At 42.1% G+C, this 24,241-nt stretch overlaps 1 protein-coding gene across 1 annotated transcript in view; it reads right to left on the reverse strand.

Annotated features, from left to right (window-relative positions):
- The window catches only part of LOC145405883 (putative neural-cadherin 2), a 482,786-nt gene that overhangs the window by 31,260 nt on the left and 427,285 nt on the right, over positions 1–24,241 (reverse strand). Inside the window, exons 19-22 of the mRNA XM_080277140.1 lie at positions 20,978–21,323; positions 18,508–18,741; positions 13,987–14,334; positions 12,291–12,630 (exon numbers count right to left, since the gene is read on the reverse strand). Of these exons, the coding sequence (XP_080133266.1) occupies positions 12,291–12,630; positions 13,987–14,334; positions 18,508–18,741; positions 20,978–21,323 (1,268 nt within the window). The remainder of the gene's footprint in view (positions 1–12,290; positions 12,631–13,986; positions 14,335–18,507; positions 18,742–20,977; positions 21,324–24,241) is intronic.

Genomic DNA, 24,241 nt, shown 5'->3' on the forward strand with positions numbered 1-24,241 from the left:
CCTTCTCAGCTCCCCAAACAACCATCTCAGAGGCCCAACTCCAAGAATTACTTCACAACCAAACATGATTCACCTCACATTTCCCCAAAACCTACACACCGCCCATTTACTTGCTCATAATGCAAGAGGCCAGGTCACGCTGTAAATACTGTAGATGTTGGCGAAAGTCGGGTGTTGTGAAGCCAGTGAGCTTTGTTTCTCGTGAAGCTCCCGTGGTTACCCCTTGAGTTGGTTCCTCTGTTGTTAGTTTTACCCCCTTCTAGGGTTGATGTTCCTAAAGGTGGGAAGAAGGAGGCCACAACGGTGTCAGAGCCCACTGTTTTAGGAGGTGTGGTATAGACGGTGATGACCAGTGTTGCCCATTCTTCTTCATATGCCCCCTACCTGTATTTTGGTTTGGTGAAGATGAATGGCATGCAGCATCCTGTACACATTCTTTGTGACAATGGTTCTTCAACTTCTTTGTGGGTAAGGCCAAATAATGAAGTTTTTGATGCTGCAGGAGGAGAGTTTATTCTGATTAGGGGAGTAATGGGTGCAAAGACTGTACCACTAGTTTCTTGTGAGGTTAAATGTCGGTTGTTTGATGGATCAGCACAATTTTATGTTGTAGATTATTTACCAGAGAGTGGTGTTCATATAATACTTGGCAGCAACCTAGCGAGAGGTGAGGGGATTACCACTCCAGTTTTGTCAGGGGTGCCAATGCCCGAAGTTCCCTCGCAGGTTGATCCCAGTGATGCAGAGGTATTCCCAGTTTGTGCAATGAGTAGGTCCATGTCTTGCGCAGAGAGGAGTAGACAGGAGAAGGTTGCTTGTTGTGTGCCCTGTGTTATCGTACCAGAGGCAACAGTTAGTCCTGCGTCCGAGGACACAAAACAATCGGACAGTTTCTTTGGTGGATACATTAATGGGTTCTTTGGAAGATAATCCACCTATTCCATTGGAGGGGGTTAACATTGAGAAGTTAACCCGTGGCGTCCCGTCGACGTATGGGTACATTGCAACATTTTGCATTTGCCAGTCCCAGCGACGTAGCGGTACGTCGTGCAATTGCAAGGTGCATAATTTGCACAGTTTTCAAATTTTGAGCTTGATTTTCGGTACGTAGGGTCGCTCAACCTTCCCCTACCTGCCACCAGGTGGAGACACTAGGCGACCCAGCATGGCCCGCGCTCACCCACGGCTTGGTCACTCACCTGTTAGCAACGGTCCTGCTCAAACATGGCGAAGAGAGGTGAGGTCTCTCAGAGGACGAAATTCAAGCCGCCCTGGATGCCTTTACAGGCAACAGTGACTCCCCACTGAACGACAAGGTTGTAGACAAAGATTATGTGCAGCCAGAGGAGAAGGAAACGACCAGCAGTGATGAGGAAGTTCTGTCCCCCAGGAAGCGGCAGTACGTGACTTACCGTACTGCTAGAGACAGGCAGCCGGCCAAAAAACAACGTAGAACATCCTCTGCCCAGCCCCAACATGATGTGGAGCCCAAATTTGATGACGAGGACGAGGACAAGGACGGAGCCGTGGGACGTGCTGCCACGTGGTATGGACGTGAGGTGATAACTCATCGTGGCCCCAAGCGCACACCACGTCGGACGAGCAGGTATGGGCCTAGTCTTTTGTTTGGGGAGGTAGGAAGTGTCGTGGAGGGAGTGGGGAGTGAAAGGGAAAGTGCATGGAGGAGTATGGAAAGTGAGAGTGGCGGGAGTGAGTCATCGCGATGTATCACGTGGGCGAGTGAGGGTGCGTGAAAAATCACATGGTGTTGTGATGGAGGGGGAAGGTGGGGAGGAACCACTCCCTAGCACATCTTATGCTCTCCAATATTCCCAAACTTCATCCCCACAGCCTCCTAATGTTCCTCATGGCCGTAAGGGTAAGGGAAAGGGAAAGGGTAAAGGCCGAGGGAAGAGGAGTGCGAGTGGGGAAGCCCTCCGCACTCCTTCTCCCCAACCTCCCCCACCAGCATCTCCTCACCACCCAGACGAAGATGCTGATGGGGACGAGGGATTTGTGGGATGGAATTGGGAGGATGGGAGTGATTTTTCTCCCCTCATTCACCCCTTCACTAAGCAGGGGCGCGCTGGCTGCTTTGCTCCTGGAATTGACCCTAATTCCACCAGCCTGGATTTTTTTCCACCTGTTTTTCAGTGAGGCTTTCGTGGAGCAGATAGTTGACCAAACCAACCGTTTTGCAAGCAGCCAGTGCCGTGAGAGTGAAAGATTGGGGACAAGGAGCAGGTATTCTGTTTTATATGATTACCCTGTCTCTCTTTCAGAAATGTTCTTTTTTTTTGCTCTGGTCCTTTTGATGGGTATTATACGAAAGAACAGAATTCCGGCCTACTGGACAAGGGACCCTGTTATGCTGACACCAATATTTGGCCAAGTCATGAGCCATAATCGCTTCCAACAAATTCTAAGTCGCCTCCACTTTTACGATGCCGATGATCCTGCAAATGCAAACGACACAGATAAGATGAGGCGAATTAGGTTGGTCTTTGATCATCTGAGGCAAACATTTCGTTCGTCATTTTATCCCTATAGAGACCTCGTCATAGACGAGAGTCTTATGTTGTGGAGAGGCAATATTTCATTTAGGCAGTATATACCCAGCAAAAGGCACCGTTTTGGGTTCAAGATCTTTGTTATGTATGACTGTAGGACTGGTTATGTGCAAGACATAGTCTTGTACACCGGTGCACAGACAGACATAATAGAAGATCGGAGTATTGGACTGTCGGGAGCAATGGTAAAGACAATGATAGAAGACTACCTTCATCGTGGTCACGTCCTCTACCTGGACAATTGGTACTCTAGCCCTCTTCTCGCTCGTTATCTACACAAGCATGAAACGGGAATCTGTGGTACCGTCAAGGTGAACCGGTGTCACATGGTCAAGGTAGGGTGGAAACTTGATAGGAATGAGGTTGTCTTCTTCAAGGCCAACAACATACTTGCAACTGTGTGGAACCATAATAGAGAAGCAAGCCTCTTGTCCACGGTTCACCGCCCCTTGATGCACCGTACAGATTCTGTGGATTACCGGAGCAAGAACAGGCGGCACATATGGAAACCTGAGTGTGTCCTAGATTATAACATAAACATGCGCCTGGTGGACCAGTCAGACTCCATGATATCGACGGTCGAGTGTGCCAGGACCACGATGAAGTGGTATAAGAAACTGTTCTTTCACCTGCTAGATATCACTGCTCTGAATTGCCACCACCTGCACACCATGACAACAGGAGTTCAGGAAACCTTTGAAGGGTTTGTGAGGGAGCTCACAAGAGAGATGTTTGCACGGTATGCTGTTGAAAGGCCCCAACATCGCACCCGCACTGCCCCTATTGCCCAAACTCCCCTGAGAATATCCGGCCGCCATTTCCCCACTCCTATCCCTCCCCAGCCAAATAGACCTAGGCCCCAACGCAGGTGTCACGTGTGTAGCAATTCCCGGGTGAGACTCACCACTCAGAGGAAAGACACCTACTATGAGTGCGTTGAGTGTGACGTGGGTCTCTGTATTCACCCATGTTTCAGCGAGTATCACACCTTGATGCAGTTCTAATATGGTGTGAATGCGATAGGACGCTGTTACTCTGAAGTAAATGCGACAAACAGATGCTCAGTGTAATTATAAGGCCTGTTGATCTGTAAATAGTTGTATAAAGTGGATACGGGTCTAACGTAAGTGTAAAAATAGTATGTAAGTGAATAAATATGATCTAAGTGGAAACATACCTAGCGAGGGTATTTTGATGTGATATTCTGATGCTCAGTGGAATAACTAAGGCCCGCAAATATGTAAATATTATTATGGAAAATGCAAATGGGTGTAATATAAGTTCAAAGTTTTGTAAGTGCTGAAATATATTCTAAGTCAAAATATTCCTAGCAAATGTATATAGATGCGATTTCCTGACGCTCAGTGGAATGAATAAGGCCCGTAAATATGTAAATAGGAGTCTACAAGTGGAAACGGGTGTAATATAAATGAAAAATTAGTATGTAAGTGTTTGAGTATTATCTTTGTCGACACATTCATTGCGAGGGTATTTTGGTGCGATATTCTGACGCTCACTGGAATAAATAATGCCAGTAACTATGTATAGTGCAGTATAGGGGTGTAAACGTGTGTAATGTAAGTGGGAAAGTATATTTGGAGTGAAAAAATAAAGTAGAAGATGAAACACGAGTGTTTGAGATTGTGCTTGCTAAGTGAATATGCGCTAGCATTTCGCTAAATGCCCTTGTAATGAATGTAAATACTGTAATTGAATTGAAAACATTTACAGTGGTGGAGGAAAGGTTCTATGTAAAGAAAACAATAATAGGAAAGTGATAAAACAATTGGGTATGTTGAAATATGAGTCATAACGAGTGCGCTTAGTAAGCAGATGTGCGCTATACTTATACTACATGTCATCGTAATGAATGAAAACAGCTGAAAACATTTACAAACAGTAAAAAATGGTAAAATGTCATTGAAACAGAAGTATACAAGTAGAAAAAATGATATGTTGACTGAAACAAGAAACTTAGCACATAGCATGTTACCACTCGGACCCAACTTGCTATTCTTGCCTGAAGGTACAATGCTTTTTTTTTTTCAAATATATGTCACTGAAATTCATTTTATTGTTATCCTTATTGTTTATTAGTTCAAATTCAATAAATGTAGAGGTGTTGTTTGTTGTTTCTCCCAAAATTTCCTACCATAGAAAACGTGAGCAACTCACACGTCAATGATAGAATACGATACCTGGCGCGGGGGACCTCACCTGTTCCAACCACTTATGGACCACGGTAAGCCCTTTCTTGGTGATTTTCCTTTGTTTCTCAACAAAAGCGGAAGTTTTAGCCAAAAAAAAATTTTTCCAAAATAGCTCGGGACTGGGGGGTGTCGGAGGTGCGAAAAACTTCGGGACGTGACGGGTTAAAGGAGTTGCAATCTGGAGACCAGGAGATTCAGAGGTTGAAGTTGTGTGCAGTGGACAGTTTTGAGAAGAAGGGTGGATGTTTTAATGTCAACGATGAGATTTTATGGAGACAGTGGAGACTTCCAAATGTGAATGTAGATGATGGAATGTGGGACTACTGTCAGATCTTAGTACCTAGTGTGTGCAAGCAGGAGATAATTCAACTGGCCCATTCTACTCCATTTGCAGGTCACATGGGTGCAAGGAAGACCATGGAGAGGCTGCGTGCGGAGTTCTATTGGCCCTGCATGGCAGCAGATGTGGCTAAGTTTGTCAAACATTGTCATACCTGTCAAGTAGTGGCTAGACCACATCAGTCTGTCCCTAAGGCCCCTGTTGTCCCCATTCCTGCCGTTGATCCCCCTTTTTCAAGGTTAATTATTGATATGGTGGGACCCTTGCCTCCAACTTCTAGCAGTAACTCATATCTGCTCACTATCATTGACTCCTCCATGAGGTACTGTACCCTGAGGCAATACTTCTATGTTCTATCAAAGCTAAGGTTGTGGTTAGAGTTTTGCTAGATTTCTTTACAAAGTTTGGTTTGCCCCCGGAGGTTCAGTCAGATAGAGGATCTAATATCGTTTCCTACATCTTCCAGCAGTCGTTAGCTCAACTTGGCCTCACACACATCAAGAGCAGAGCCTAGCATCCGGAGACACAGGGTGCCTTAGAGTGTTACCACCAGACGCTCAAGAATATGCTCTGCATATAATGTCTGGAGCACTCTAAAGACTGGGACCGTGGTGTGCCGTTCCTCCTGTTCGCAATGAGGGAAGTTCCCCAGGAGAGTTTGGGTTGCCCTCCTAACTAGCTCGTGGTTGTCCATCGAGTTCAGGGTCCCCTGAGCTTAGTTAAGGAGACTTGGAGCAGTAACCTCGCTGAGAGCCAGAGCTTACTTCATTATGTGTGGGACTTCAAGACCCGTATGAGTGAAACTGTGGAGCTGGCCCGGGAAAATCTCAAGCAGGTTCAGGAAAACATGAAGGTGTGGTATGATCAAAAGGCTAGGCTGAGGGAGTTTAAGATCGGTGATGAGGATTTGGTGTTTCTGCCACTGCAGAGCCAGCTGCTGGCTGCTAAGTTTAGTGGTCCTTACCCTGTAGTGCGGCATATTGGAGACACGAACTACCTGGTGGAGACCCCTGACAGAAGGAAGAAGCACCAACTGTGCCATGTGAACATGTTGGAGCCATACCATTGTGCACCAGATTCTCAGGCTCCTGTACACCTTGTCTCCACCACTGCTGCTGCTGAGGAGGAGGATGTTGAGAGCAGCTTGTTTGAGGTGGACTGCAAGTTTCAAGATTGTAGCTGGGTGAAGAATGATGATTCGGACTCCACTCTCAACTCCAAGTTAGCACATCTGCCTTGGGACCAAGCATTGCAGTTGGTTGCCCTCTTGCCAATTTACAAGGAAGTATTCAGCAGTGCCCCTGGGAAGATGGATTGGGTTCAGCACGAAGTGGATGTGGGTGACGCCATTCCTGTGAAGTTGTCCCCTTATCAAGTTAGTCCTCAGCGTGTTGGTGTGCTGCACCGGGAGCTCAATTATATGTTGGACCATGGGTTTATCTCCCCCTCTGTTAGTCCCTGGAGTTCCCATGTAACATTGCAGCCTAAACCAGACAGCACCACAAGATTTTGCATAGGTGAGTGCATTTACCAAGACTGATACGTACCCATTGCCCTGGCTTGAGGACTGCATTGATAGCATCGGCTCATCTAGTTATATCACCAAGTTAGTTCTCAAGAATGGCTTCTGGCAAGTGACTTTGACTGAACGGGCTAAGGAAATCTCATGTTTTGTGGCAGATGGACAAACATTTCAGTGTAACGTGATGCCATATGATATGAAAAGTGCTGCGGCAACGTTCCAACGATTAATGAACATGGTTGTCATTGGTATGAAAAATTGTGTGGTATACTTGGATGATGTTGTAGTCTTTACTGATGATTGGGAAAGCCACTTCAGAGAATTTGATGCTTTGCTGTCAAGGCTTTCCGAGGCTTGCCTTGTGAAGTGCAAGTTTGTCTGTGCACAAGTTTAGTACCTTGGTTATGTGATTGGTCATGGTTGTGTATGCCCCCTGACTTTAAGGTGAAGGCAGTAAAGAGTTTTAAGGTACCACAAAACAGGCGCAAGCTTTGGAGAATCCTTGGCAGTATTGGTTACAACCGTAATTTTTTGAAGAACTTTGCAAAAAAAGTGGCCCCTCTCACTGAATTACTTAACCCGCCGCATGCCAGCTAGTTTTAGCCCTACTGTATGGGTCACCCCAGTGCCAGCCATTTTTCGACTTTTTTGGGGGGGAGCTAAAATGATAGATTCTGATGTGGAAACAATGAATTTCACCATTAAAATGCTCACTGAGGCTCGGAAATCGGTTTTATTGAGTCCTGCATATTCGTATACAGGTATAGCCGCTCTCTCATGCTCACCATGTAGGTGAGAGAAAGCCATTTTCTGTGTAAGGTATACTCAGGTATTTATGCTGGGAAAGTTCTGATTATTTATTACTTCAACATGTATTGCAATTTGTGTATCTTTCTCACTGTGAATGCATTATCTTACACTTACTTGAAGTTAGGTACAACCTGACTTCATTATGTACAGTCCTGGCTCTTACAAGAAGGTATTTACAACTTGACTTCACTATATACTCCTTATACTTACAAGAAAATATTGACAACTTACACTTACATGAAAATATTTACAACCTGCCTTCACTATGTACGCACTGGGTGAGGCACACAGGCAGAATGAGGTAGAGCGAGCGTGAGGAGGGGAGCGAGTGAGTGTATGGCCTTGATAGCCTGGGGGATGGTAGAGGAACAATTACCATACATGCCTGCCAATTTTTACCCCCAAATCTTGAAAAATGCGGTCACAGTGATTTTTTTTTATTTCAAACAGTTTTATAACGGCATTGGCACTGGTCGGGGAATTATGTCAGACCGTTTTAAAATGGCACTGGCATGCAGAGGGTTAAGAAAGAAAATACTTCTGGACTGATGTGTGTCTTACTAATTTTGATGCAGCCAAGGAGATCTTACATAATTATCCAGTTATTGCTACACCAAAGATTAATAAGACATATAAACTTGCTGTTGAAGCTACTAGTGTGGGTGCAGGAGCTGTGTTAATGCAGGACAACGATCATGGCATAGACCATCCTGTTTGCTATTTCAGTAAATTTTCTGTTTTGCAGCGTAATTATTCTGTTATCGAAAAGGAACTATTAGCCCTGATCCTTGCCCTGCAGCACTTTTCTGTGTATGTCCCTGCATGTGGACCTACTGTTATTGTATATACCAATCATGACCCACTCAAAGTTCTGAATAATTTGAAGATGAAGAATCAGCAATTGACACATTGGAGTTTGTTCTTTCAACAGCTTCATTTGGATGTTAGACATATTAAGGATGTTGACAATATCATCGCTAATTGTCACGTTCTTAAGAACGAATTTTCTTAAGGGAAAATTCTTTCTTAGGTGTGGGCGTGTTACGTGTGAAAGAATACCTATATATCTTTGTGTATATATCGTGTATATTATACGTGTGTGTAACGTGTGCGTGTCGTCAGGCGAGGTGTGTGCATCAATGCTATGTATACCATCATCCACGCACATGCACTAGTTATCATGTTTTTGCGTGTCAGTATGCACAAAATTATAAAATCTTAGTTAATTCTGTTTGCTCTCTTGAAGCAGGTGTGACTAAAATTGTTCGTAATATCAGTGACTTCCAGTGGAGCATAAACTGGCGACATAAAGATTTGAGTTTACCAGCGATATTTATAACGTCTGGAGTATGGGGGAGAGATCAATTTGCTTAACTCTGTGCTGCATAGTTCTCGTCTGGCCTCCAGCTGTGGGCTAATGTGGGCACATGGCCGGAGGATATATAAAGGGGGAATTTTGGATGGAGAGTTTCTGTGGGACTGGCGTTGAGAGAGGGTGTGTTTCGACTGGAGATAAAAGAGGGAAGAGAAGCAGTATTTTGTGTATGGTATATATTTCTGAATATCTTTTCACTTTGTATCAGCATCAAATCGCAATTATTATTGTTATTGAATTATTGATATTTGAGGCAATTATAGAGTGCAGTTTAGTTATCTCTTTTTGTATGATTTTACTTCTTTTTTCTGGCAAGTTTGTTCCCAGACATTAGTGTGATTATTCAGGGAATTATCAGATGGCTTGTTTTTTCTCAATATTTTGTGTTTTACTATCTCATTTTAAATTTTGTAAATATTATTAGCTTGTATTATATTAATTGTTTTGCATCGTGTTTATTTTGCTTTTGCTAACATCAGCTAATTTTATTTGCTTTCGGACCTGTGTTGCGAGATTGAAGTTAGTTTTTTATTATTCTTCATTAATTATTCGTTTGATCATATCCCTTTTCACTTTGACTGATTTCTCTCAGTTTTCTTATGCAGTCAGATTAGTTATCTAGTGCTGCCTACTCTCATCTCGTAACGGTATATATATATATATATATATATATATATATATATATATATATATATATATATAACGGTATATATATATATATATATATATATAACGGTATATATATATATAACGGTATATATATATATATATATATATATATATATATATATATATATATATATATATATATATCATCCACTCACTCGACGTAGTACTGCTCTTGGTTGATTGCCCATACCTCTCTTCCTTCCTTCTTTCCTTCCATGCTCTCCTGTCTTTCGTTCCTTCGTTCTTTCCTCTTCCTTCTGTCTATGAGTGACCCTACATTCAGTGACAAGCAAAATGGTTTTCTGTACACCAGGAAACCATTTACTATGCTGGGTGGTAACCATATAACCAGATTATGGTGCCTGGTGGTTCAGTGGGTTATTATGGCGCTCCAGCCAGATTCAGCCTGTGCAGGTTTATATTCAAGGGGTGGTTTTAGGGTTAACTGCCCATGAAATGCCACTCAGGGATGATTAAGGCTGGTCACTATCATAAGTGTCAGGATCAACTTGGCTAGCCTCGGTCTCCTACGCTCCTCATGGGGCAACACTGGGTTAGATGATGATTACTATCTATCTGTCTAGCTACCAAATATCTATATTTATCTATCTATCTATACATCTCTCTCTCTCTCTCTCTCTCTCTCTCTCTATATATATATATATATATATCATCAGTTCGAAGTGGGGATGATACAGCCAATGTATCTCTACCAAGTGGCTTAGGCTGTCTGGTAGAGACTATATGTAAGGTGAGAAGTGCTTGTAAGTGTAATTGTAGTGTTGGAGTGGCTTTGGATATGTGTGTAGTCTGTGAACCAAGTGTAATCGGCACGTGCAAGCTGACTGGGAGCAAGCATACTTTATAGTATGCGACACTGGTTCAACCACAGCACCCCTTGTGTCCGCCAATGCAGTACGTGGCCAGAAGAACGCTCCCAAAGTTTATTACCCTGGCGGGGCGCGAACCCTCGTTCTTCAGTGTACGAAAACGCACATTTTACCACTGTACCACAGAGGCTCCATATATATATATATATATATATATATATATATATATAGAGAGAGAGAGAGAGAGAGAGAGAGAGAGAGAGAGAGAGAGAGCAGTGAAACGTGTCTGTATGGCTGAGTGTACGATGCCCCACTTCCAGTGGGCTGCCCACTTGGCGCACCCTCAGGTTCTAAGCATGTTTGTTTGTTCAGTCCCGAGTTGTTTCTTGACTCTTTCGTTCCCACATGAATTGTGCATTGAATTTAGTGTTCATATGATGTGCTTGTTATACTCTCGTGTTAGCTTTCTTGAATATTTGTGAAGTTATGTAATATTTCCAACTATTGCCCCAGTGTTGTACCATGTAGTACTTCCAGCTATTGTCCAACTGTTGCATCATGTCACTAGGCCCCTCGCTCGCATGTAAGCAGTCAGAAGCATGTGGCGAGTTAGTTCCCCCACAGTTCCTGACTGAACCAGACACTCGCCTTGTTCATCTGCCCCCACCTTGAATTACAGTAGATTTGAGCCGAGCTGTCTCCCTAGAGTTCTGAGACTTGGAGATTGTAGACTACTGATGGAGGCAGTATCTGGCTTTTTCTTCCCCCGTTGTAACCATTTGCTATTATAACAGTAATATTACTCTGTGACTTGGTGAAATTCCCCAGTGTTATTCCCCCGTATTTTACATCAGTATTGCTCCCCTGTACTACGCCATGCTTTTCCCCAGGCGTTATCCTGTGAATCCCAGTGTTGATATTGGAGTTTATTTTTGTGTTTGTTTGCCATTTGTCTTTTAGTTTTAACAATAAAGGAATGCTTAATAAGTTAACACATCCGTCGCCCCATCCCCCTTTGCGAACCTGAACAGAGCATTAATTGGCGATTTTCTACATTACCTTTTACTCTGGCTTTCCATTTACCCCCCTGGGATCATAATTCCCCTGATTAAGTCCTCGTTTACGACTCGAAAGATACTTGTGCTCACGGTCAATTACCGAGTGGTGTGTTGTGCCGGTCCGGATCATATATATATATATATATATATATATATATATATATATATATATATATATATATATATATATATATATATATATATATATATATATATATATATATATATATATATATATATATATATATATATATATATATATATATATATATATATATATATATATATATATATATATATTTTTTAGTTTATATATATATATATATATATATATATATATATATATATATATATATATACAGAGAGAGAGAAAGAGAGAGAGAGAGATTGTAATCTTTTACATTGTATAGTATGTGATGATCAACGTCACTGAATATCTTCCTGTAATATTACTGACGGACACAGCATTATACATTTTCTCTTAACCGAAATGTGTGACGGAACTTATGTACCGTATGCTGACAGAAGAATATCTATACTTACGGTACATTGCTTCAAAAGTTCTTTTGAATATATTTAACTAAAGGAATCAGCTGTAGTTAAGGCATACATTATAGCTGACATATTTTTTTTTTCCTCTACTTATTATCTCCAAGATCCACGTGTTTGATATAAGGAACAGATAATTTTAATTTTCTTACAGCTGTCTTCAGTTACAAGAAATTTCATTAACTGCTTAAAAGGACAAAAAGCAACATAATAGGCTATATATGTTGCTCAGTACATATTGATCTAGATATGTTCATGACCACATCTCTAAGAATTAAGGATGCAAATTGTTCAGCATCATCATACGGTATCTATTTTCCTCTCCCTTGATTATCAGAATTAGTTTTCATCACTTACCGTCTTTGAGGTCGTCCTCTACATTCAGCACACCATGCTTCATGAGCTTCGCCACTCCTCCCACCATCACCGCATCTTCCCTGTCCATCCCCAGTCCTCCAGACGCCCTCCTGCCCTTAGGGGTTTGCTCTTCTACACTTGGGGCAGCCAGGAGGGATGGCAGACTTTCGTTCCGTCGCCACCCGTCCCCGTCGTCAGCGGATAAGGCGAGGTTATGACCGCAGCGTTGCAAGTATAAAGTGTGCCATAGTCCATCTGTTACCGGGAAGCTGTCTAAACACACTTCCGTCACTTGTGAGACGCCGTTGGTAACGGATGCACAAGCGACACCGCTTCTTAGCTGTCGATATGGTTCATTGAAAGAAGATATATTAGTTTCTTCTGTGCTATAATATAATTCCAAAAAACATACTTAATAGCTCGTGAAATAAATCCCAAGTAACATGTATAGCAATAGATGAGAATAACATTACAGAGATAAGCAGAATCTTCAGATGTCATAGGCCTAGTTGATGTTTCGTAGAGCCCTACCTGTCCTCTCTCATCCTCCCCTCCCCCCAAGCACCATAGTAACCCCACTGTGGGAAGACTCAGAAGGAAGCAAGTTTTTACGCTGTACACTATGATGACGTCTTTTTCATGTTTTTTTTTTTTTTTTTTTTTTTTTACCACCAGATATTTCTCTTCAGCTTGAGATAATCGCCTGGTGGTAACGGCGGTTAATGAATATGCGATTACCCATCATTTTAAAAAGCCTCCTCTAACCCTTTTTAAACTCATCTGCTGTAGCAAAATTTTATTATTAAAGATGTCGTCGTACTGAAGTCTTTAAGATGAACTGGATGCTTCCTGCATTATATTTTATGAGTTAAATACATTTATATGACATGATCAGAGTCTGTCAAATATGTAAATTCTGAAAAGAGCAAATGATTGTTATCAGCCTCTAGCTACCGCCCACGTACCATACCTGATGTAGCATGAACTTTTTACTCTTACTCATTGCAGTGTGTGATGGAAGGCTGAACACATAATTAGGATTCCCATCTAACATAACATTCCCCATCCGTGAGCCTACCATCTTTACCAGCTTATCCCTGCCCATTTCTCTTTCACCCGCCCCTTCATATCTATCCATATTTCCACCCGCTATCCCTATCCCTTCCGTTCTCCTTCCTGAGGTCCACCTCACTGTGTCCCGTAGCATATGCCAGACGCTGGGGAGGAAGAGGCAAGTGGATCACCATTTCTGGCGCGATCGTATATCATATATTTTCGTTTCCACTGCTTCAGACTTATTTCTTGATTCTAATAAGGGAATAATCTTGGTGGTCACAGCGACTCTGCAACATGAAGGAATCATATGCAGTAAATCTGAGTATTTGGTAATATTTATAAATTACACCAGGAAGCTATCCTTGGGAATTAATACCCCACTGTTCACCAAATACATGTGTCAACCCCTCCAGTACAGTCAAGTGTTGATATATTCTTGCCTCTACACGACTCCATATTCAACTTAAGGGGGACTCTGGAAAGGGGAAAGGACTTACTAATAGTCGTAATATGCTCCTTCACTGAAAGAGGTGAATGACTGATGATAACGTGAACAAAATATAAATGCGTCTTTGTGGTGAAGGAGTTACGGCCTTCTGATGGACATAAGCACGCACCAAGTTAGTACAGCATAACTTACCTGTAGTCTGACAGCATGAGATACATGTGAGGAAGACAGATGGGCTAGAAGACCATCTTGTTGCCCTCTGGTCCTGACGCGCAACTGCAGCCACGTATTTCGAGGATCAGGGGGATGGTTCAGCCTGATCTTAGCGAAGGAGGATGGCCCAAATGAAGCTGGGATTGTTGGAGCGTCGCATGTTGGTCCCTTGAATCCCGGTTGGCACTCGCAGCGAGGGACCTTCAGACCACCCACACAGGACCCACGCTGACCGCAAGAAAACCTAGTCTCCCCGCAAGCTGTGTCCTGGAAGCCACACCCAGCTTCACTCCCGCTGCTGTAGGCTGGTTCCCCTAAATCCAGCAACTGCAAAAATGGGATGTACAAAGTGAGTGGGAAGGAAATACAGGAAATAGTTCGTTCATGCTGCTGTAAGCTGTTTCCTCTAGATCTAACATATACAAGAACAGAATACAAAAACTTGTAATACAGTAACAGCCATTCCCCTATTACTCTCTTATAAATGTAGCGACGCGAGTCAAGGCTATTGCTTTCCAGCACAAATATGGGTTGATGGTTACCCTGTCTCACCAGATGGCTTTACGTGATCGGAAAACCTCAACTCACCTTGATGGGATAGAACGCATAGAAGACTGACTCCGCCTGTTGATTTCTAAGCCTTAAGCCACCAGGTACTTGCATGTAAATTAGGTAATCGGGAAATGCAAGAAATATTTAGATTTTTCAGTCGCTTCCCTTTTATTTTATTCTCGCTAAGTGAACTGTTTCGTTTCGTTTCCTTTGCGTCGATCTTGGTCGCCTAGTGGCGGCTCCCCATGCTGGTCGACCCCTGGCAGCAGTTTTTTTTTTTTTTTTCTTTACAGTTACATGAATAGGATTTTTTTTTTTTTTACATTTTCGGAGTCGATTTTTGAACTTGAGGAGGCACAGATAGCTTTCATTAACCAACTATTCACGTGAGGTCTTTCCTAAGGTAACTAAAATCGTCTAGTGGCACCCTGAAAATCTTAAAACGTGTCATCGGATTCAAGGGGCCCGGTTCTTGTTTTCCTCTAACATTTATGGCTACACAGAGACGATATTCAGAAAGACTGGTTTCTGTGTGGTCTGATAGGTCGAAAAAATGAAGTTGCAGACGTATTACCATATCCACCATGAAGGATTTCTGTCTTACTGTCTGTCTGCCTGTTAGTAAGATAGTAGAAAAACTGTTGCATGGGCTTACACTATATTTGCAATTAATATTACAGTCAGAGGAACAAGTGATTAAATTTTAAGAAAAAAGTATCTGATCAGGGTCAAAATCATGAAACAAAACAAAACAAAACATGAAAGGGGGGACTGCGTTGCGTTGGCGGAGATATAGGCTTTCTAAGTGATCTTGTTTAACCTGTGAACATGAAGGGGTAAGCAGTTCCCCGATCTTTGGTGATGACTTATAGAGCACCTGTAGCTTTTAAAATGTGATCAGCTTGTATCCCATTAGTCGACAATAATAATAATAAAAAATGTGAGATGTGTTCTCGTATCAGCATATAGTGTAGAAAATAGAGACGGAAATTTCGAACACATTAACGTCGTTATAGTTTGAACCCCAGATTTTTTTTTTTTTTTTTTATGCTAGGAAGAAGGAACCAAAGGCCATGAGCCCGCAGTAACAGTTCCCTCCAAGAGAAAAACAAAATACAATAGAGAGCCAAATTCAAGATCCGATCATTTTGAGATGCCTGGACACACTGCGTTTGAAAGACTGGAGATCATAGGCAGCAGGAAATACAGACAGAGGGAGACAGTTCCAGAGCTGACCTGTTGCATAAATGAAAGACTGGGAGTAACGGTTAACTCTTGCATTAGAGAGTTGGACAGAAAAGGGATGAGAGTTTGCTGCCAGACGGGTGGTACGCGCCCGTCGTAGAGGTGGAGGAATGCAAGCAGACAGTTCAGAGGAGCAGTGACCATTAAAGTAGCGATAGAAAAGAGATAAAGATGCAACAGTGCGTCGAAGAGACAGAGGTTGAAGGGAGTCAGTAAGAGGAGGAGAGTTAATGAGACGAAAAGCCTTTGACTCCACCCTATTGAGAAGAGCTGTATGTGGGGAGCCTCCCCACACATGAGAGTTGTACTCCACACAGGGGCGGATAAAACCCCTGTATAGAGTCAACAATTGTGCAGGGGTAAAGAAAGAGCAGAGTCGGCTTAGCACACCCAATCTCTTGGAAGCAGATTATACAAGAGATGTAATATGATCTTTCCAAGATAAGTCTCGAGTAAATGAAACCCCAAGCATGTTCAAGGATGATGCAGGATTAAGCTGAATATTATTAAACATTAGTGGGTACACCTGTGAAAGATTTTGTCGGGTTGATAAGTGTAAGAACTGAGTCTTAGATGCATTAAAAACAACCATATTATTTTTACCCCAGTCAGAGATACGAGCCAAGTCAGACATTAGGTGTGCCATAGCCTCATCCCTTGTTTGCTGAAGTAACTGTTGAGATGGGCGTTGTGGGAACCGAATGGAAAGGTGAAGGGTGGAGTCATCAGCGTATGAGTGGATAGGGTTAGATGTACAGCTCAGAAGATCATTGATGAATAAAAGGAAGAGAGTTGGTGATAGGACAGAGCCCTGAGGAACACCACTGTTGATAGATCTAGGAGAAGAACGATGGCCGTCTACAACAACGGCTATAGAACGACCAGAAAGGAAGCTAGCGATGAAGGCACAGATAGAAGGATAGAAACTGTAGGAGGGCAGTTTGGAAATTAAAGATTTATGCCAGACTCGATCGAAAGCCTTTGAGATGTCAAGTGCAATGGCAAAGCTTTCCCCAAAGTCCCGAAAAGAGGATGACCAGGAGTCTGAAAGGTAGGTGAGAAGATCGCAAGTGGAGCGTCCCCGACGGAACCCGTACTGACGATCGGAAAGAAGGTTGTGATAGGAAAGATGCCTTAAAATTTTTCAATTGAGAATTGACTCAAAAACTTTTGAAATACAGAACGTTAAAGCAATTGGACGATAGTTGGAGGGTTGGGAGTGGTCACCCTTCTTTGGGACTGGCTGAATGAGAGCAAACTTCCAGCAAGAAGGAAAGGTACAAGTTGAGAGACAAAGGCGAAAGAGTTTGCATAGGCAGGGTGTAAGCACAGAAGCACAGTTCTTGAGAACAACAGGAGGGACCCCATCAGGCCCATATGCCTTGTTAGTGCTGAGGCCAATGATGGCAGAAAATACATCAACTGAAGAAATTTTAATGTCAGTCATGAAGAAGTCAGAGGGGGGAAGTGATGGAGGAACAGCACCGGAATCGTCTAAGGTGAAATTGGAGGAGAAAGTCTGTGCGAAGAGATCTGCTTTATCAGTAGAAGTAATAGCTACAGAACCATCAGAGTAAAAAAGAGGAGGGAAGGATGATGAGGCAATGTTGTTAGAAAGATTTTTGGCAAGGTGCCAGAAGGACCGGGAAGAATTCGAGTTGGAGAGTTGAGAGCATTTAGTATGGATGAAATTATTTTTAGTAGAGCGAAGAACAGACTTAGCACGATTCCGGGCAGAAACGTAAAGATGATGTGATTCAGGGGTGGGTTGGCTCCGGTACCTTTTGTAGGCCCACTCCTTGTTGCGGACAGCATTAGAACAAGCGTGATTAAACCAAGGCTTTCTTGCATTAGTCAAAGGATATGAGAAAGGAATGTATGCTTCCATGCCCGAGAGAATAACCTCCGTAATGCGCAAGGCACACTCAGATGGCTCCCGGCCATGTAAGCAATAATCATTCCAGGGAAAATCAAAGAAGTACTGCCTGAGGGCCTCCCAGTCCGCGGCTCCAAAATGCCACAGACGACGCTTCCCTGGAGGGTCCACAGGCCGTACCGGAGTGATAGGACAGGTTAAGGTAATAAGGTTGTGATCGGAGGAGCCCAATGGAGAGAAAAGATTAACAGAGTAAGCAGAAGGATTAGTTGTGAGGAAGAGGTCAAGTATGTTGGAGCTCTCTCCAAGGCGGTCAGGGATACGGGTAGGGTGCTGTACAAGCTGCTGTAGGTCATTAAGGATAGAAAAGATGTAGGCTTGTTCACCAGGTGGATCCGTGAAAGGAGAGGAGAGCCAAAGGTGGTGGTGAACATTGAAATCTCCTAGAATGGAGATTGTATATGTTGTTTTATTCTCTCTACCTCTGACCATTTTTCAGGTGTGGAGAGGCTATGAGGGATGATGCAAGGAAACCCAGGCTCAAGACAGAACTTTATTCTTGACAGGTTTCGCCAATGAGCTTTTTCCACTGGAAGAAGTTCATTGGCAAAACAGATCAGAAAGACAGTTTTGTCTTAAATTCATATTTCCCTTCACCACCCTCATATCACCTCGTATATTCATGCCTAATTATTAAGAAGGTTAAGAAAGTCTCCCCAACTCGTTCACAGCCTAATTTCTCCCCTGAAGATAAGTTAATCGTGTGGAGGATGCAGGAATCTAATAAACACGTCAAATTTTTGAAGAGTAAGTGTTTAAGAATATACCTCGCCATTAATAGTGAAGTGCGAAATACATCCAGTGAACCCTTTCCTCTGCAGTGAAGTCGTCCAGCCAAGTTCTGTCATGTGCAGGGATGGGTAGGTTAGGCCACCCAGCTGTAGCGGACTGGAGCCCCCCCAGTTCTCAGGGGCCTCGCCGTGCATCCAGGTTGTATGAGCGAGACAATCACTTCTACCCTCCCTGTCGCCATCACACATATCCACCAGCAGTGTTACTCCCTGTGGATTAGCAAAGTAACAGTAACAAAGGGTAACAGACAACCATTTATCACGCATACGTGGAATCAGGAGGGCTGGTTCTATTAGGGGTCCAGACTGCTAACGTAACTGAGATCATTTTAACAGCAGGAAACCAACCTAAGTCCCTGTCTATGCTTAGGTGACAGGAAAACCTCAGACCGCTTTTTATATACTGTGAGGATATGGTAATCTCGATCCGTTCTGGACCGTCTTCAGGAAGGGACAGTGTCACTGTAACAGGAAAGCAAGGATTTCACACCGAAGATGGACCCGTTGTGGCAGTTCGAAGCACAACTAAGCTCCATGACACTGATAGTCTTATATTTTAGCAATGAGTTGAACTACAGCATTAATACTGGACGACATACCTCGTGTCAGTGTAGAAACCTGAATTCAATTTCCTGCCAGCCATGGATAGGGCAAGAACGTGGGCTTGTACGTGTCTGGTGTGAATCATGAAAGGAGGTATTTGAGGGGAATCAAAATCAGGTATTGGAATATTATGATTTTCTGAATTTAGGGTTGAGTTTGTTGAAAAAAATGTCAACAAGAAAGTTGGCTTTTCCGCGTGGGTCACTTACTAGATTTCCACTGGGGAACTGTAAAGGTGGAATGGAAGATGTGGTAGTGAACTTAGTTTTGAATGAATTAAGGGTTGACCAGAATATTTTGTTATCATTTGGATTGTGTAGTAGTTTGTTAGCTTATCTATGTAGAAAGTTTGATTTAGAAAGATTGATAATAGTTTTGGCATGGTTTCTGATATTTTTATAATAGTTAAGGGCTTCTTTGGTTTTGGTCCTTGTATAAGTGTTATAGGCTATTGTTTTATGTTCTGTTACTCTAGCACAATTGTGGTCAAACCATTTAGGAGAATTACATCTTTTTCTGTAACTATGATGGGGAATGAATGTTTCCATGCTGACTTTAATGAAATCCTGTATGTGGCCCAATGTGGAATTTGCATCAGGGGAGAAAAAGGAGGTCCAAGGCTGTTTGGCTCACGACGATAGTCGAACAAAATAAATCACTACCGATATCCGTGTGTCTTACATGAATGAACGCACCACTATTTGGATGCCTCTGTTGTAATACTGTGGTTATAAATATATCTACCACGTGTATGACACGTTAATCATTATCAGTATTATAAGTTTACTTACATGATATTGATTGAAGACCAGTTAGAACAGCACATTGACAAATTATCACTGGGTTTGTTTTGCCCGAACAGCAGATTGAATCTCCGTCAAGTTCACAGCTACCACTGTTGCCTGATAACCACCAACATGTTGGTGGGCTAGGTGGCCTCGAGTCATCTGCTTGCAACTGTACATTACATTAAGCAATATTCTGCTTTTTCCTTTTGATCTCTGTCACCTTCTGGGCATAACACAGAGGCAATAATATGAATGAAAATATATGGTATACACACACACACACACACACACACACACACACACACACACACACACACACACACACACACACTCACATCCACACACGTGGAACTAAAGTACCCATCATAATGCAATAGTTAAAAATGCATGGTGTGGGGTAGTAGATTAATAGTATTAAGTTTTGTGGAGTGTACAAGTTATAACTATGATATGCATATTTTATCAAGAATATGCCAACCAAGCTTTCTTAGTTTATTAACACCATGATCACAGTCAGTTACCTACTCTTAACGCAATGACATCGTCTGGTGCAAGTTTGAACAAAAAATTAGTTGTCCTTAGAGTTTAGGACGAAATCATTAAACTTCCAGGACCAGGACCCTATACTTTCTCACAGCTGAATAAATTGGCTCCCGTGGACTGGAATGAAGCACTACAATAGACGTGATCATGAGAATGTTGACGGTTATCTGAGAATACAGGTGAAGGTGCAGAGTATGCCTGGTGTTCAACATCCTAACAAGCAGGAAATAAACAAGTGAAAAGAGAAGGAGTTTTATGGCAGTCTAATACATATCTGAACATTTAGGTGTAGGTCTAGGATATGACAGGTGTCTAACTCCATATCTTAATAATCAGGATTATAGAAACTTGAAAGGAAAAGGAGTACTGTAGCCATTTTACACATAAACCTACCAAAGCCTTTTGGTGAAGATGTAACTTATGCCTACAGTAGTATCCAAACTCGTATCCGAATATGCAGAAAATAGAAATACACAAAGGAAAAAGTAATCTTTTACTCATTTTACACATACCTGAGTATTTAGGTGAATGTGCAGAGTATGCCATGTATCCATCTCTAGACTGTCATTCGCCTGCAACTGTATTGGCCCTCCTGTTCCCTCCATCACCACCTGTGCCTTTCCCTTCACTACCTGCACCGCCAGCATAGGTGTGGGTGGGTGGGGGGCGTGGGTGGAAGCAGGCGAGAGAGGGCCGGAATACAGAACCACCCCGTCTGAGGCCCGTGGGAGAAGCCTGAGGGAGATGGTGGTGGGGAGGCAGGGCGGGAGGGGACGCAGCCACGTGAATCCGGAGCCAAGGAAGGACCGGGACAGAATCTTGCACTGCGGACCCCACGACCCACCAGGACACACACATCTGGGGGGGGGGGGGTTGCAGCTGAATTAACTTTCTTAGCCCACGAATTTTTTATTTGTATTATTATGGTTAACGCCAGCCGATTACAGTAATCCTCTCGCTACTATACATACGATTACGTATGTTATTCCAATTTTACTCAGGAGAGAAAACTGCCCAATAAAGTCAATGAATATTTCAGCTGAATAATTAAGCTTGGGAGAGATTTTTTGAACAGGAGTGTTTAGCTATAACGTTAATTAATATCATCATTAAATCCTGTTCTTCGTTCGCTGCATCAAACTACATGTTCGACTGTTATAGACCTTTTAAATCTTCGTGCTGAAATAGTGATAACAGAGCAAACTGAGAGGGGTGTGCAGTGTTGTAAATTAAGGTGGAAGCCAGTCACCGGGAAGGAGTGGAACAGATTCATACACGGCTGACCCAAAACCCACCACAACAAAAACTTCTTACGGAACGACAGTTGGGTTCATAGCTGCCTGCACACCTGCTTTTGCGATGCGAGATAGGATGCAATGTTTTGTTCGACGTGTGTGTGTGTGTGTGTGTGTGTGTGTGTGTGTGTGTGTGTGTGTGTGTGTGTGTGTGTGTGTGTGTTCTTACCTAATTCTTACCGAATTGTATCTTTACAGGAATGAGTCAAGCTCGTACTGTCCCGTGTCTTAAACCATATTTATCGTACATATCCTTAAATTTGTGAATTGTTTTGGCACACACTATTTCATTCGGTAGTGCATTCCATTGATCAATTGCTCTGTTTGGGAAACTGAATTTCCTTACGTCTTTATCACCTCTCTTCTTATGCAGTTTTTTGCAGTGTCCTCTTGCTGATGCTTCTCCATATGTTAAGTAATCATTTATGTCTATTTTCTCCTTCCCTGATATGCACTTATATAGCATTATCATGTCACCTCTTTTCCTTCTCTCCTGTAGTGTTGGTAGATTCAATTTATTTAGTCTTTCCTCGTAGCTTCGGTCCCTTAAGCTTGGTATCCATCTTGTAGCGGCCCTTTGAACTTTTTCAATCTTGTCTATGTGCTTTTTGAGATGCATATTCCAGGGTTGGTCTAATGAATGATGTTATTATCTTGCTTAGCATGTCTTCATTTATGTATGTGAATGCTATTCTCATATTTGAAAGCAGTGTATACATGTTCCGTACCTTCTCGCTGATGTGGTCAGCCGGAGATAGTCTGTTATTGATAATCACACCTAGGTTTTTCTCTCTTTCTGATGTGTATAGGGTTTTATTTCCTAACTTATAATCCCAATCAGGTCCTTTTCCACTTTTACCAAACTTGATTACATGACACTTGTCCACATTGAATTCCATTTGCCATGTACTACTCCATTCATAAAGTTTATTTAATTCTTCTTGTAGCTCTTTACAAGAGTCTGTGTTAGTAATTCTCCTTTGTATTTTTGCATCATCTGCAAACATATTCAGATAGCTCTCATTTCCAGTGTTACTGTTTATATCATTTATATACACTAAAAACATGATTGGTGCCAGCACTGAACCCTGTGGTACTCCACTATTCACTTCTTTCCATGATGAGTAGTTTCCTCTTAGTACTGTTCTCATTTCTCTTTTTATGAGAAAGTCTTGCATCCAACAAAACAGTTTGCCTCGAATTCCTCCTTGATGGTACAGTTTCCATAAAAGTCTTTGGTGTGGTCCTGTGTCAAAAGCTTTCTTGAAATCTAAATAGATACTGTCCACTCATCCTTCCCTTTCCTGTATTGTGTTTGTTACTCTGTCATAGTAGCTCAACAGATTAGTAACACATGATTTTCCTTTTCTGAAACCAAACTGTCTTTCTGTTATCATACTGTGTTCTTCTAGATGATTTACCCAAGCTTTTCTTATAAGCTTTTCTAATACCTTGCTTACAACACTGGTCAGTGATACTGGTCGGTAGGTGAGTGGATTTTGTGTATTTCCTTTCTTGAATAAGGGGACAATATTTGCTTTTTTCAAAATATCAGGTAGTTTACCTTGACTCAAGGATTTCTTAAAAATTAAAAATAATGGTTTACTCAACTCCTTTGCACATTCTCGTAGTACCCAACATGAAATTTCATCAGGACCACTTGCTTTTCCTCTGTCTAATCTAGTTAACTCCTCCTGTATTACTTTTTCTGCTATTTGTATATCTGGTAGTATGTGTGGACATGCATGTTCTAAAAAGTCCCTATCAAAATTTTTTTCTTCTGTAAAAACTAATTGGAAATTCTTATTTAGTGCTTCACAAATATCTTTCTCTTGTGTATAAGTGATTCCCTCGTCCGTAATGGATTGTATAATATCTTTTACTTTGGTTTTGCTTCTGATATAGCTGTAAAACAGCTTTGGTTGATCACTACTTTTATTTATTATATCCTCCTCAAACTGTTTTTGGGCTTTCCTCCTTATTCTTGTATAATCGTTTCTTGCCTGTTTGTAATTAATATACGCCCTTTCACTGTTGTGTCTTCTGTATCTATTCCACAACAAATCTCTTCTTTCTTTTGGTTTTTTACATTCTGTATTGAACCATTTCTGTATTTTCTTATCTGCTTCTTTGTGCTGTGGGATGTACTTCTGGACTCCTATTTCATAAAATTCACAGAATTTTTTATATACAGCATTTAAATCTTGTCCTCTAAGCTCATTTTCCCAATCATCATCTAAGAAATACTTCTTTAGGTCTTGATAATTTCCCTTTTTATAGTTTAGGCTCTTTTTGTAACTGTCATTGCTGTTTACTATGTCATATGCTATCCTGAAGTTATAATTAAGTACTGCATGATCGCTTTTGCCGAGTGGAGGGTGATATATTAAACTGTCAATATCATTTTCTTGCCTAGTAAATATTAGATCTAGCACTGAAGGTACATCAAGTCCTCTTTTTCTGGTGGTTTCCCTCACATGT

Source organism: Coenobita brevimanus, chromosome 68 (assembly GCF_032717465.1).
Source record: "Coenobita brevimanus isolate Jiangsu-jjx chromosome 68, ASM3271746v2, whole genome shotgun sequence".
In the NCBI taxonomy this organism is placed as follows: Eukaryota; Metazoa; Arthropoda; class Malacostraca; order Decapoda; family Coenobitidae; genus Coenobita; species Coenobita brevimanus.